The following is a 16185-nucleotide window of genomic DNA, read 5'->3' as shown; positions in this document are numbered from 1 at the left end:
TAAACTTGGAAATAATCTCTGCATATTGGTATTTAAAGAATGCCGGATTTAAGAATTTAGCATTTTTTAAGTTTTATTTCTGACACACAATAATTGTACATTTACGGGATACAATGTGATGTTTCAATACATGTATACACTGTATAGTAATCAAATCGGTATAATTAGGATATTCATCACCTCAAGTATTTATCACTTCTTTGTGGTAAAACAATGATTAAAGAGCACTGTGGACATGTAGAGGAATAGGCATACCATGGTGTCAGAACACAAAAATGAAGAATTAAACACACATCGCATGACTTTCGAAAACCTACTTAGAGTCATTGGAACTTAGAATCTGTTTTACAGATAGAAAGGATCTTTGGTATGGGTTTAATATGTGTTGAGTGTTCTAAGAATGCAAGTACCATGTAAATTTCGAGAGGATGCTATTCTATGCTGTTCTCAACTTTACTAGAAGTCATTCACTATTTCAAAAGTTGACATCACAGCAATGCTGCTGATGGCATTTAAATAGAGACTACAACCCACCCTTGCATCAGACCACTCTGCATTTGTTATCGCATCCATGGTGACTGCCCACATGGACGCAAGCAAAGGACTACTTCCTCACGTCTTCAGTGCTGGTGTGCTCTAGAAAGGACTACTTCCTCACGTCTTCAGTGCTGGTGTGCTCTAGAAAGGACTACTTCCTCACGTCTTCAGTGCTGGTGTGCTCTAGAAAGGACTACTTCCTCACGTCTTCAGTGCTGGTGTGCTCTAGAAAGGACTACTTCCTCACGTCTTCAGTGCTGGTGTGCTCTAGAAAGGACTACTTCCTCACGTCTTCAGTGCTGGTGTGCTCTAGAAAGGACTACTTCCTCACGTCTTCAGTGCTGGTGTGCTCTAGAAAGGACTACTTCCTCACGTCTTCAGTGCTGGTGTGCTCTAGAAAGGACTACTTCCTCACGTCTTCAGTGCTGGTGTGCTCTAGAAAGGACTACTTCCTCACGTCTTCAGTGCTGGTGTGCTCTAGAAAGGACTACTTCCTCACGTCTTCAGTGCTGGTGTGCTCTAGAAAGGACTACTTCCTCACGTCTTCAGTGCTGGTGTGCTCTAGAAAGGACTACTTCCTCACGTCTTCAGTGCTGGTGTGCTCTAGAAAGGACTACTTCCTCACGTCTTCAGTGCTGGTGTGCTCTAGAAAGGACTACTTCCTCACGTCTTCAGTGCTGGTGTGCTCTAGAAAGGACTACTTCCTCACGTCTTCAGTGCTGGTGTGCTCTAGAAAGGACTACTTCCTCACGTCTTCAGTGCTGGTGTGCTCTAGAAAGGACTACTTCCTCACGTCTTCAGTGCTGGTGTGCTCTAGAAAGGACTACTTCCTCACGTCTTCAGTGCTGGTGTGCTCTAGAAAGGACTACTTCCTCACGTCTTCAGTGCTGGTGTGCTCTAGAAAGGACTACTTCCTCACGTCTTCAGTGCTGGTGTGCTCTAGAAAGGACTACTTCCTCACGTCTTCAGTGCTGGTGTGCTCTAGAAAGGACTACTTCCTCACGTCTTCAGTGCTGGTGTGCTCTAGAAAGGACTACTTCCTCACGTCTTCAGTGCTGGTGTGCTCTAGAAAGGACTACTTCCTCACGTCTTCAGTGCTGGTGTGCTCTAGAAAGGACTACTTCCTCACGTCTTCAGTGCTGGTGTGCTCTAGAAAGGACTACTTCCTCACGTCTTCAGTGCTGGTGTGCTCTAGAAAGGACTACTTCCTCACGTCTTCAGTGCTGGTGTGCTCTAGAAAGGACTACTTCCTCACGTCTTCAGTGCTGGTGTGCTCTAGAAAGGACTACTTCCTCACGTCTTCAGTGCTGGTGTGCTCTAGAAAGGACTACTTCCTCACGTCTTCAGTGCTGGTGTGCTCTAGAAAGGACTACTTCCTCACGTCTTCAGTGCTGGTGTGCTCTAGAAAGGACTACTTCCTCACGTCTTCAGTGCTGGTGTGCTCTAGAAAGGACTACTTCCTCACGTCTTCAGTGCTGGTGTGCTCTAGAAAGGACTACTTCCTCACGTCTTCAGTGCTGGTGTGCTCTAGAAAGGACTACTTCCTCACGTCTTCAGTGCTGGTGTGCTCTAGAAAGGACTACTTCCTCACGTCTTCAGTGCTGGTGTGCTCTAGAAAGGACTACTTCCTCACGTCTTCAGTGCTGGTGTGCTCTAGAAAGGACTACTTCCTCACGTCTTCAGTGCTGGTGTGCTCTAGAAAGGACTACTTCCTCACGTCTTCAGTGCTGGTGTGCTCTAGAAAGGACTACTTCCTCACGTCTTCAGTGCTGGTGTGCTCTAGAAAGGACTACTTCCTCACGTCTTCAGTGCTGGTGTGCTCTAGAAAGGACTACTTCCTCACGTCTTCAGTGCTGGTGTGCTCTAGAAAGGACTACTTCCTCACGTCTTCAGTGCTGGTGTGCTCTAGAAAGGACTACTTCCTCACGTCTTCAGTGCTGGTGTGCTCTAGAAAGGACTACTTCCTCACGTCTTCAGTGCTGGTGTGCTCTAGAAAGGACTACTTCCTCACGTCTTCAGTGCTGGTGTGCTCTAGAAAGGACTACTTCCTCACGTCTTCAGTGCTGGTGTGCTCTAGAAAGGACTACTTCCTCACGTCTTCAGTGCTGGTGTGCTCTATATACACCTTACTGTGTGCTATTTTCCTTTCACTTCTTGTTTACATAAGGCATTAATTATATTTTGGTTACATATATAGACAGGTTACAGTAACTATGACTTCCATATCAGGATAATAGAAGGTGCATTACCAACCATCTGTTACAAAAGGAGGCACTGGGTGTGACAGGAAGGGAAAAGTATCCTGGTTGAATTATAGCTTTAGAAGGTATATAGCATCCTGGCCGGGCGCGGTGGCTCAAGCCTGTAATCCCAGCACTTTGGGAGGCCGAGACGGGCGGATCACGAGGTCAGGAGATCGAGACCATCCTGGCTAACACGGTGAAACCCCGTCTCTACTAAAAAATACAAAAAATTAGCCGGGCGACGAGGCGGGCGCCTGTAGTCCCAGCTACTCGGGAGGCTGAGACGGGAGAATGGCGTGAACCCGGGAGGCGGAGCTTGCAGTGAGCTGAGATCCGGCCACTGCACTCCAGCCTGGGCAGCAGAGCAAGACTCCGTCTCAAAAAAAAAAAAAAAAAAAAAAGTATATAGCATCCTGAGTTATGATACAAGTTAGAGATGAGAAATAGTGTTGCTAGAAAATGAAGATAATTACAGTTAAGACAGAAGAAATAAGACCTGGTGTTCAATAGATCAGTAGGGTAACTAGAGTTAATACTAATCTACTGTATATTTCAAAATAACTAGAAGAGAGTAATTCGAATGTTACTAGCATAAAGGTAAATATTTAAGGTGATGGATATCTCAATTACACTGATTTGATTACATGAATATGTCAAACTATCACATATACCCTGACAATATTTACATCTATTACGTATCAATAAAACATATTTTAAAGAATCAAGAAAAGGAAAGAAAGTCTAGATATTCTAAGAGAGGACACTGTGCATTATAGAATTATAGTTCCTTTTCAAATTAAATCCACCCATCTCTGGCCTGCTGGCTGGCTCATGGTCAGCAGGGGTGTCATCCAAAATAACAGGGAGTATCTGAAGAAAAAATGTGAAGTTGGGTATGTGTTCCTTTCCCTAGTACGCTGATTCTGACATACTTGCGTACAGGAGAATAAACTGGAATGTTTAACAAAACTAAAATTCCTTCCTGAGACTGTGGTTCAGCAGGTCTGGGGTGGGGGTCAGCAACCCGGATTAATAACAGGAATCACACTGAACTCTGATACAGCTCTTTTGTAGGGCAGTGCTTCTCATACTCTGATGTGCACACACATCTCCTGGAGACCGTGCTAAAACACACATTCTGATTCAACAGGCCTGGGACAGAACAGAATCTAGGATTCTGCCTTTTTTTTTTTTTTTTTTTGAGACAGGCTCTCACTCTGTTGCCCAAGGCTGAAGTGCAGTGGCACTACTATCACAGCTCACTGTAACCTTGAACTCCCACGCTCAAGCAATCCTCATACCTTAGCCTCCCGAATAACTGAGACTACAGGGGCATGCCACCATGCCCTACTAACTTTCTGAAATTCTTTTATAGAGACATGGTCTTGCCATATTGCCTAGGCTGGTCTCAAACTCCTGGCCTCAAGTGACGGTCCCACCACAGCAACTCAAAAGCGTTGGGATTACAGGTGTAAGCCACTGTGCCCAGCCCGGATTCTGCATTTCTCACAAGCCCCAAGATGATCCCAATGCTGGTGATCTATGGATCACACTTGGGAGTAGCTCACTGTTGCCTGTTTTGAGATAAAAAGATTCTGATGCAGGCAGAAAGGGCAGGTGGAGAACTTACCTTCAACACTGATATACTTTTCTCTCTGTAAGGAGGAGAGGGGATTACCATCATCAAGCAGGGTTTTTACTGACATCCCTGTCCCAAACACAGATCAGGAGGCTGAAGTCCAGTGAAACACAATGACCAACCCCGGGTCACCCAGGACAGTGATCTGTTGGCTTCACCACAAATTGTCGGAGTTTTAAATCACACTGTGCTGGGGGAGTCTGCCAACACTAAACCAACTGTTCATCTGGATCTTGGCTGCAGTTTTAAGAACTTCATTAGAAGGTCCTAATTCCTAAGTGCTGGCACTGCTGGCATAGAAGCTGCAGCATCTCCTTTGCATGGGAAGAGAATCCATCTACACTTACGTGTCTGAGATAATCCAGATTTGGTACTAAAGGCATGGGGTTGGCCTCAGATAGCTCAGATCCAAGAAGACTGTGGAATTACTGGAAGGGGTTTGAGAATCTATGGACAATGGTTTTCTATGTATGTACTACTAGTTTTAAAAGGCATATGGACATTATTAAAACGAATTTTAAAAACACCTTCGGTGTAAACACATTTGGGTTAGGGGATACTGCATGCACTCTCATTTAACGCAGATTAAAAACAGTCACATATCACTTGGGGTCTTCACAATATTCTGACATTAGAAAGGGTCCTTGTCTTCTAGAACGTATGCTAGAAGTGGTGTGTCATAGGAAAATCCAAACTCTCTGGCATTTCAGAGAATAAACAGTATATATGTCATTATGAAATATGTATGTTTAACAAAAATTATGCTCAAGTTCTAAATGACTGCATTTCTCACTCTGTAAATCAAGAAAGAACATACTGCAGAATTCAACCTCAAATGTTTTTAATAGTGGAACTGTGTACAGGATCCTCTAAAGAGACGACCTGGCTGGGTGCTCAAACCACATGGGCTGACCCCAAAGACACCAAAACCAAGAGCTGCTCAGGAGGCACTAAAAGTCGACAGTCTTGGCCGGCTTCACATCCTCGATTTCCGCAGACAGCCAGCGGTAGGTGCGGTGACGGCGCAGCACCTCGATGGCCTTGAGTTCCAGTGGTGTTGCCTGAATGCCAACGTCTTCTAAGCCAGGCAGGTGAGGCAATTTCATGTCTGTGATGTGCATCTTTGAATAAACAAAGGACCGCAGACAATGCTGAAAACTGGCCGAGAACAAAGTGCTATCCTAGCAAGCATGTAAACATTCAGGCTGGCACGAGTGCTAGTATGGAGACTTAATTGCTTTCAAAGAATATGTGTCAATTTTCGATTCATGCAAATCACTATACAAGTAGAACACAGAAAGAGGGCTTAAGACACCAAAAGGGCAAGATCAGCAAGTATCAGATCGAGGTCCCCAGTGGGAGCCACGAGCACAGGATGTTGGCGGTACATGAGCCATTCTATATACAGATTTCAACAGAAATAAATCTAGGGCAGGGAAGCACAAGTCATCACACTTGCCAGGGAGGCTTCACAGGAGGGTTTAGGAATCAAATCAGTCCATTCCTCAGTTCTCGCATGCCCCTGTTTTCTGAGCATGGGCGTTCTGACTCAGTTTTAACTTTGAATTTAGGAGATAACACAGCATTTGTTCCTTGCCCATTAAAAAAAAAAAAATTAATTTTGGCTCCAGCTATGCTCAACCTGGTTGACTAATGCTCACTGTAGAGCTAGAAAACCAAACCCATCTTGTTTATAGGGAAAGACAATGAACTGTCAAGTTTGCAAAGATCCCAGATTATTCCAAACCCATTTGCACCTAGAGCAGCATCAATCCCTCATCCTACCCACCTGAAAGTCTGCAATTCTTTTACCAGAGGGCTGTAAGCCAATCTGCAAACCAAATCCAAAACCACTCAGGCCACTGTGTCAACACTTTCTCAATTATAAATGTAAGAGACACTTTGGTGTAAGATAAACTGAAGTGTCTGACAACCAGTTCTCCTGCCTGATCTTTCATAAACAATGTCTGAAGAAAGTACGCGAGCTGCACACCTTCTCACGTTCCCTAAGCACTATTTTCTCATCTTCTCTACACTTTAGGTTTTAGGTAGCATTCAGGGGACAATGTGGCTGCTTCTTGTCAATAGATGGTCCATAGGTCATCAAAGGTAGATGTGGTATTGGTATAGTATTTTTATTTTATTTTGCATCCTCCCTGGAAGCAAATGCACAGGCACATGACATGAGGTCTGAGAACTGACTATTGGAAGTGGCAGCAAGGAGATTGTGGGTAACCTTGAAAAGAGCAATTTTAGGGGAGAAATGAGAATAAAAGTCTGACTGGAGTAGGTTAAAGAAAGAATGAAGAAACTGTCAATGGTTTCTTCAGGATGTTAGGAGGAAGTCAGGAGGAGTTAGGATGTGAAGGGACACGTACAGGAAAGTAGCTAGAAGACTAATGGGAGGAAGAGAGGCTTTGGCAGGGGAGCTATTAGGTAATTGTGTGTGTTGACAGGAATGATCACGCAGAGAAAGAAACACTGATAATGACGGACAGCAGGTATGGAGGAGCCGCCCCCTGGAGCAGGGCAGGTGGATGAGTTTCAGTGCTAGCAGAGAGGCTGACTGCAGACAGCAAGAACAGCAAACAGACAACAGCCGGGAGACAAGCAAGCAAGCAAACCAAAGTAAGTCTAACTTCCCATCATCCGCCCAGGCAGATGCTTTCCACACATATACTCACCCGCTCCACTTTATCCCTTGTTATCCAGGGCTCAAATGGGTTTATTTCAAAGACTCTTGCTACCCATCTGGAAAAAGAAATATATATAGCACACGTGATAAGCATCTCTCTGTCCAAGATGTAAGCTAGCCTATAAGAACTACAGGAAGACAGACTGCTGTAGAGCAGTCTGAACTGATTTTTTTTTTTAAGAAAATAACCAACATCCTGGCACCTCGACCTATGAGGCTACCTCTGCTTTTTGGTCCATCTCTCAAGCCAACCCAGTTGGCTGCTGTAACTGCTGGTACACTTTGTTCTCCTCCAAAGAAACAACAGATCTTAAACTAAAAAGAATTAAAACCAACAAACAACAAAGGAAACAGAAAAACTCCCATATTCAATCACGTCTGTGAAATTCAATCTAATCTAAACCTCAGATATTCAAATATGCTGCCTTTACGAACACAGGGCAAGCTGAATGCTGTGTAAAATATAAAACGTACTCCCTAAAAGCTGGGGCCCTTGAGGGAAAAAACATCCAAAAGCAAGGAGAAGGCAAAAATCCACGGTTCAAATCAGGACGACAATATAAAACCCCAAACGAGAAAGGCCGCCTATCTTCATTACTGCCATCTCTTCACTACTAATGAAAACTGAAGGGCTCCTTACATGCCACTGGAGCGCCCACCATTGGTTACCTCAGGGCAGTGGCTTTTTCTTTTCTTTCCTTTTTTTTTTTGTTCTCTCCTTTTTTTGTTCCAGAGACAGGGTCTCACTATGTTGTCCAGGCTGGATTCAAACTCCCAGGCTCAAGTGATCCTCCCACCTCAGCCTCCCAAGTAGCTGGGACTACAGGTGTGCACCACTGTGCCCAGTAGCAGTGGGTTTTCAACTAGCATCCGAGGAACACTAGGAATTTGCCGGGGCCCCACAGAGTCCTGGGGGCCAAGGGTTTGGGAGTGCATATGCTGAGTATCATCCATCACTGCAACCAGACCAGCTCTTTTATTGGATTTACCCAGCAGGACTTGATGTAAAACTTCAGTGAACACAGGATTCCACAGCTGTTTAAAGGCTTGAAAAACAACATTCTAATGCATAGTATAAATAAATGAAAAAGGAAGCTGTTTAGAATTTCTCCAGCAACATATAAAGCCTCAGATTCCTCAATGGCAGAAAAAAATAATTTATTGGGCTAACATAGCTTAATACAAACACTCATTACAAACCTCTAACTCTCTGTGCCCTCATCCTATGCTAACAGATCACTTCAGGTCTCTATCTAATCTAAATCTCAGATATTCAAATATTCGAGTGTCCTCAGTGGACCATGTCATGGACATACATAAGCCAACTCTAACTCAATTTTATGTACAACCATGAAAGCGCCTCACTTCAATCTGGCTTATATCCCTTTCATGGCACTGAAGTCATAGTCACAAATGGTCATTTGTAGACATTTTTTTTTTGGTCCTTTATCTTATTTGACTCTTCTGTAAGACTTCATTCTACCAATATCAACAGAGTGCCTACTGTGTACCAGGCATTGTTCTAGGGGCTTGAGATACATGTGAATGAACAGCAATATTCCCCTTCTTACAACATCGATTCCCTCCTTAAAATACTCCACTCCCTTTGGTATCTAGAATTCCAAACTCTCGTTTCCCACTTAAATGTCTGATCACTTCTTTTTGGCCTTCTTGTAAGTTTCTCTTACTCTGTGGCCTCCTCTTCTACTCACTCCATATACTCTCCTTACTTACTTATAGATAACTGTGATATTAAAGGAGATAAAGTAAATAGTCTGAAAGGTACAACACTCAATAAATATTGTTATCATGCTGCATTCTAGTGGTCTATTTTTCTGGTACTCCTGTTAGACCATAAGATTGAGTGTTTATTGTAATATTCTGAGTACCTAGTACATTATCTAAGACATAGTAGGCATTCAATAAATATCTGTTGAATGAATGAATGAAAACCCAAATGAAGATCAATTTGTGGCCAATGGATGTGACAGTCTCCTTAACCAGACCACTAGGGTGTGGCAGGCAAGTCCAAGATTTTATTTTATTTGGTTCAAATCAGGACAACAATACAAAACCCAGGACAAGAAAGGAGCTCCCATCAACAGTTACCTCAGGGCAGTGGCTTTTTCTTTTCTTTCCTTTTTTTTTTTACCCAGAGACAGGGTCTCACTATGTTGTCCAGGCTGGATTCAAACTCCTGGGCTCAAGTGATCCTCCCACCTCAGCCTCCCAAGTAGTTGGGACTATAGGTGTGCACCACTGTGGGCACTAGCAGTCACCTAGGCCGGAGTGCAGTGGCACAATCTCAGCTCACTGCAGCCTCGAACTCCCAAGCTCAAGCAATTCTCTTGCATCACCCCACCTCCACCCCAGTAGGTGGGACTACCGACAGATGCCACCACATCCAGCTAATTTGGTATTTTTTGTAGAGATGGGGTTTCACCATATTGCCCAGGCTGGTCTCGAACTCCTGGGCTTAAGCAATCCATCCACCTTGGCCTCCCAAAGTGCTGGGATTATAGGCATGAGCCACCACTCCCAGCCAAGTCACAGATATTTAACCGACAAAGAGAAGTGAACTAAGAAGTGGGGAAAGAAGGGAAGGCGTCCACAAATCCAAGTCTGAATGAGCCTGACTCCTTTCCCAACAGCATCATCAAGTTGATTTAATAATAAGCGACATGAAACACAGGGGAACCTGACTGCCCCTTATGTATGTGCCCAGCAAGATATTTCTCCAAAATTAAACTCAATGGTTTTAAATTGGAGAAAGTGAAAAACTGCAGATTTAATCTCCCAACACATTGTTTTTACTGATACCAATCTATTTCTGCGTCTTCCCTATGCTAATGTCATAATACTAGGAGATCTGGAGACTAGCCCTTCACACACCCTATAACCCTAAGGGAGAACGTTAGGAACAAGTGTGTGGAGTTAGCTTTTTCACAAGTCACGCAAATGGAGCACTCTACTTACCGATAGGCAAAAAGTGGCAAGGGGAATGGGAGGAACAATCTGTGAGCCACAGCAAAGATGTACTTCACCAGGTGAAAGAGGAGGTACCGATTTGGACTATAAAAAGACAATACACAGTTCTTTCAAGTATATGCTTCTCACAAACTTTCCTTTATAACAAAATAACATTTTCTTATAAAAAAGGAAACATATATGGACTGTAGTAGATACAGATTAGCACAAAGAAAATCACCCATAATCCCATTATGAAAGATAGGTAATATATTTGAAATATATCCTTCTCATCCCCTTACATATACACATTATTTTGGTTTTAATAAATATACAATCCATTCTATTCTGTAATGTCTTTTTCATTTAACATTATATCATAATTGTCTTTCCACATCGTTAAATATTTTATTGCATGTTTCATGACTGCACATATTACGCAGCATGTAATCACAAGTATTTTATCAATTGCCAGTTTTGAGATATTTAGACTATTAAAAACCTTTTTCTTTTATAAAATAATGTTTTAATGAACATTCTTGTAATAAATATTTGTACTTATCCACGATTATGCATTGTGAATATATTTGTAGAAGTGGAACTGAGTCAATGTAGACTTTGAAATTTTAAGGCTTTTATTGAATACTTCTAAACTGCTTTTCAAAATGGTTCTATCAATTTATATAAAATGTTAATAAGAATGCCCCTCCACACCAAAATGAGTTGTATATAAAAAAAATTTCGTTTTTTATGCCAATCTGCCTATGTTAAAAAAAAGGTATCGGCGGTGTGCGGTGGCTCAAGCCTGTAATCCCAGCTCTTTGGGAGGCCGGACGGGCGGATCACGAGGTCCAAGGAGATCGAGACCATCCTAGGCTACACGTGAAACACCCGTTCTCTACCTAAAAATACAAAAAAAAAAACTAGCCGGGCGTGGTGGCCGGCGCCTGTAGTCCCAGCTACTCGGGAGGCCTGGGAGCAGGAGAAGTGGCGTAAATCTCACGGGCGGAGCTTGCAGTGAGCTGAGATCCGCCACTGCACTCCAGCCTGGGTGACAGAGCGAGACTCCGTCTCAAAAAAAAAAATAAAATAAATATAAATAAATAATAAAATAAAAAAAAAGGTATCTGTGTTTTAATTATGTCTTAATATAAGAGATTATTTTCTTCATGACTTTTTGGTTATTTATACATTTATCTTTTCTTTCCTCCTGGAGTCCCTGTCTATAAAATAAATCATAAGAATTCTCTATATTTTAGTGATATTGTTGGAAATACCTTTTATTGTTTGTATTTTACCTTTTAGTGTTATTTACAGTGTTTTGTGCACATAAAATTTTAACTCTTTAATTTAACCAAAACTACTGATTTTCTTTATGGCTTGGATTCATAGTTAGAAAATTCCTCTGCAGTGACATAAATGTCCACATATTTTGTCTAAAGCTTATAAAAAAGTTTTTTTACTATAAAGTAAGTTCATTCTGTGATACATTTTTGTACACGATATAAGGCAAACATGTAATTACATTTTTCCCAAGATGTAAGCCAATTGCTTCAATGTTATTTACAGAATCTTTACTATACTGCTTCTTTCCCTATAGTGAAATGTCACCCTATCACATACTAGATCCTTATATATAATGGGACTGTTTCTGAACTTTCTGCTCTATTCCATTAATCTGAATAGTTCTGTACGATTTTAACCTAGCATTAGTATCAGTGCTTATAATACATTTTAATATTTCTTTACCCATTTCCTAATTCATTTGCATGTTTCATGATAGTAAATCTGTGACAACCAAGAGCTGAGTGAAGGTAATTCAGTGAGAACCTCATTATCCTGACATACTTTACTAAAAAACATGAAACTATCAGCTAGGAGAAACATCAAAGGCCTTAAAGTAGGGTTCTTCAAATTCCAGAAGGATTTGTAAGGATCATTACAGGATCCATAATACATGCTACACCAAGAACAACTTGAATGTTTATGATGACAAACAAAACTGGTATCATGGGTAAACTAATGCTACATAATAGGTTTCCTCTTCAGCTGTTTTGAAGTACTTTGCGTTCCATTAAGTACAACTGGAACACTAGTTTAAGTGCCCTTGCTCACAGCCAAAGGTACCTTGAAGCCCGCATCCCTCCGAGCTTAGATTTCAAGGCTCAGCATTACAGTTATCCCTCTGCAAATATCCTCAGTAAAACCTTGTCTCCCAGGCCCGTACCCATTATACTTGCTAAGCAAAACTCTTACTCTGGTTGATCCAAACATCTGCCTTCTCTGAGCCTGAAACCCCAGAGGGACAAAACTGTAGACAAAATACAATTGAGCTGATTGACTTCACCTTATTATTTTATCAGCAATTTCAAATGGAACACTCAGTTCCGCTTGGCAATCCCACACGTTCTCCTAGGAAATGCTCTTTCCTGTTCTCCCAGGGCATACTTTCTATCTTCTCTGTCCTCAAATTTTCCACACACTTTTCTGACCCACTCCATCCTGCCTTTTAGCTAACCTCACACTCCAACAAGAAAAGATACTCCTTAAATTCCCACAGCCAAACCTACCTGCATCTGCATATATCCTTGAATTCTTTTCCTCGTTAAAATTGAAGAAATGTTTGCCTTTTACAAAGGTCAAACCCTCATTTGCACTCTGTATCCAACTCCTCTCAATTCCTGAAGGACTTTGCTCCTTTTTTGTCAGCCCCATCTCCTGAGTCATCAAGCAATATCTCTTTCCTGGACCATTCTTACCAATTTATAAACAAGATGTACAATCTTCCAAATCCAGGGTGGTACCTCCCTTGACAAGACATTCATGTTTCATAGCCTTCTCTTTACCGCTTTCTTTTGCTCCCTTTTACAGGGAAACTTCTGCAAATAGTTACCTAACTGTTGCCTCCACTTCCTATCCTGCCATTCAAATCCCACTGCAATCCAAACTGCCCTTTGCCCAATGTTCAAATGAGATCATTAAGATGACCATGAATCTCTGTACTGTCACTCAATCAATCTCTGGCAGCACCCAATATAGTTACCAACTCCCTCCTTCTGGTTTTCTTTCCAATTCACTGGACTTTCCTTTTTGGTCATTTATTTAAATTATTTTGCTTAATTATTACTTATGCATCTCATCACTAATCTATAAGCTCCACAAAGGCAGAAATCTTACCCATGCTATTCACTATTGTGGCATAATTTACGCACATTAGAATTCATCCATTTTAAGCATATAATTCAATGATTTTTCATACATTTACCAAGTTATACAATCATTACCATAATCCAGTTTTAGAATATTTTTCTTACTCTAGTAAGATCCTCCACAGCCATTTAATCCTGGATTTTACTCCTAGGCTTAGGCAATCACTAATCTACTTACATTTGCCTTTTATAGATACTTCATATAAATGGAATGTGAACATGTGATCTTGTGCATCTAGCTTCTTTCATTTACTATGTTTTTGAGGTTCATACATGTAACATGTCAATATTTCATTCCTTTTATTGTTGAACTTCTATTATATGGGAATGCTGCTATGTTTTATTTCTCCTTTCATCAGTTGATGAGTATGAGGGATGTTTCCAATTTTTAGCCTTTATGATAATGCTGTTATGAAAATCTAAGCGCTAATCTTTGTGTAGACACATTTTCACTTCTTTTGGGTAAATACCTAGGAGTAAAACCAATAGGCCATATAGTAAATTTATGCTAACTTTTTAAGAAGATGCCAAACTGTTTTCTAAAGTGGCTATACAATTTTACACCCCTACCAGCAATGTATGAAGGTTCCTATTACTCCATGTCTTCACCAACATTTGTTATTCTCTCTGTGAACTGGTATCTCGTAATGGTTTTGATTTGCATTTTCCATAATGACTCATGATATGGAGTATCTTTTCATGTGCTTTTTAGCGATTAAGTACATCTGCTGTGCTGATATGCCTATTCATGTCTTTTGCTCATATTAAAAAATGGATCGTCTTCTCATTGAGTTCTAGTTCTTTGTATATTCTGGATAGCAGTCCTTTATCATATATGTAATTAACAAATATTTTCCCCCAATCTGTGACTTGTTTTTTCATTTTCTTAATGGTGTCTTTTGAAACACAAGAGCTTTAATTTTGGTGAAGTCTAATGTATCCAATTATTTTTTATTTTATGAAATATGCTTTTGATGCCATAGCTAAAAATCTTCTAGAACCCAAGGTCCTAGAAGATTTTCTATTTTCCTTCCAAAATTATTATAGTTTTATAACTTTTATTTATTTTTTTACATTTTTACCAATTGAAAATTTTTTTTAATTTTACTTTAACTTCTGGGGTACACGTGCAGAACGTACAGGTTTGTTACATAGGTATACATGTGCCATGGTGGTTTGCTGCACCCATCAACCTGTCATCTACATTAGGTATTTCTCCTAATGCTATCCCTCTTCTAGCCCCCCACTCCTGGCAGGCCCCGGTGTGTGATGTTCACCTCCCTGTGTCCATGTGTTCTTGTTGTTCAACTCCCATTTATGAGCGAGAACATATGGTGTTTGGTTTTCTGTTCTTGTGTGAGTTTGCTCAAAATGATGGTTTCCAGCTTCATTCATGTCCCTGCAAAGGACATGAACTCATCCTTTTCTGTATACTGGCTGCATAGTATTCCATGGTGTATATGTGCCACATTTTCTTTTATCTAGTCTATCATTGATGGGCATTTGGGTTGGTTCCAAGTCTTTGCTATTGTGAATGGTGCTGCAATAAACATACGTGTGCATGTGTCTTTATAGTAGAATGATTTATAATCCTTTGGGTATATATACTCAGTAATGGGATTGCTGGGTCAAATGGTATTTCTACTTCGAAATCCTTGAGGAACTGCCACACTGTCTTCCACAATGGTTGAACTAAATAATTTACACTTCCACCAACACTGTAAAAGTGTCACTATTTCTCCACATCCTCTCTAGCATCTGTTGTTTCCTGACTTTTTAATGATCGCCATCCTAACTGACGTGAGATGGTATTTCACTGTGGTTTTGATTTGCATTTCTCTAAAGACCAGTGACGATGAGCTTTTTTCATATGTGTGTTGAGCTGCATAAATGTCTTCTTTTGAGAAGTGTCTGTTCATATCCTTCGCCCACTTTTTGATGGAGATTTTTCTTGTAAATCTGTTTAAGTTCTTTGTAGATTCTGGATATTAGCCCTTTTCAGAGGGATAGACTGCAAAATTTTCTCCCATTCTGTAGGTTGCCTGTTCACTCTGATGATAGTTTCTTTTGCTGTGCAGAAGCCCTTTAATTTAATTAGATCCCATTTGTCTATTTTGGCTTTTGTTGCCGTTGCTTTTGGTGTCTTAGTTATGAAGTCCTTGCCCAGGCCTATGTCCTGAATGGTATGGCCTAGCTTTTCTTCTAGGGTTTTTATGGTTTTAGGTCTTATGTTTAAGTCTTTAATCCATCTTGAGTTAATTTTTGTATCAGATGTAAGGAAGGGATCCAGTTTCAGCTTTCTGCATATGGCTACCCAGTTTTCCCAACATCATTTATTAAATGGAGAATCATTTTCTCATTGCTTGTTTTTGTCAGATTTGTCAAAGATCAGATGGTTGTAGATGATGGATCTACAGATGGATGTAGGCGTATTTCTGAGGCCTCTGTTCTGTTCCATTGGTCTATATACCTCTTTTGGTACCAGTACCATGCTGTTTTGGTTACCGTAGCCTTGTAGTACAGTTTGAAGTCAGGTAGTATGATGCCTCCAGCTTTGTTCTTTTGGCTTAGGATTGTCTTGGCTATGTGGGCTCTTTTTTGGTTCCATATGAACTTTAAAGTAGTTTTTTTCCAATTCTGTGAAGAAAGTCAATGGAAGTTTAATGGCGATAGCACTGAATCTATAAATTACTTTGGGCAGTATGGCCATTTTCATGATATTGATTCTTCCTATCCACGAGCATGGAATGTTTTTCCATTTGTTTCTGTCCTCTCTTATTTCCTTGAGCAGTGGTTGGCAGTTCTCCTTGAAGAGGTCCTTCACATCCCTTGTAAGTTGGATTCCTAGATATTTTATTCTTTGTAGCAATTGTGAATGGGAGTTCACTCATGATT

The 16185-nt window shown here is 41.0% G+C and overlaps 1 protein-coding gene across 1 annotated transcript in view; it reads right to left on the bottom strand.

The window, feature by feature from the left end:
• Nucleotides 1–5243: 5243 nt before the first annotated feature.
• Nucleotides 5244–16185, bottom strand: part of NDUFA9 (NADH:ubiquinone oxidoreductase subunit A9) — a 36895-nt gene continuing 25953 nt past the window's right edge. The window contains exons 9-11 of the mRNA XM_017883314.1: nt 10091–10186; nt 7104–7170; nt 5244–5540 (exon numbers count right to left, since the gene is read on the bottom strand). Coding sequence (XP_017738803.1) covers nt 5370–5540; nt 7104–7170; nt 10091–10186 — 334 coding nt within the window. The 3' untranslated portion in view covers nt 5244–5369. The remainder of the gene's footprint in view (nt 5541–7103; nt 7171–10090; nt 10187–16185) is intronic.

This window comes from Rhinopithecus bieti, unplaced genomic scaffold (assembly GCF_001698545.2).
Source record: "Rhinopithecus bieti isolate Rb0 unplaced genomic scaffold, ASM169854v2 scaffold_13342, whole genome shotgun sequence".
NCBI lineage: Eukaryota > Metazoa > Chordata > Mammalia > Primates > Cercopithecidae > Rhinopithecus > Rhinopithecus bieti.
The sequence above is the reverse complement of the archived record's forward strand: the minus strand, read 5'-3'. Positions and strand labels throughout refer to the sequence as shown.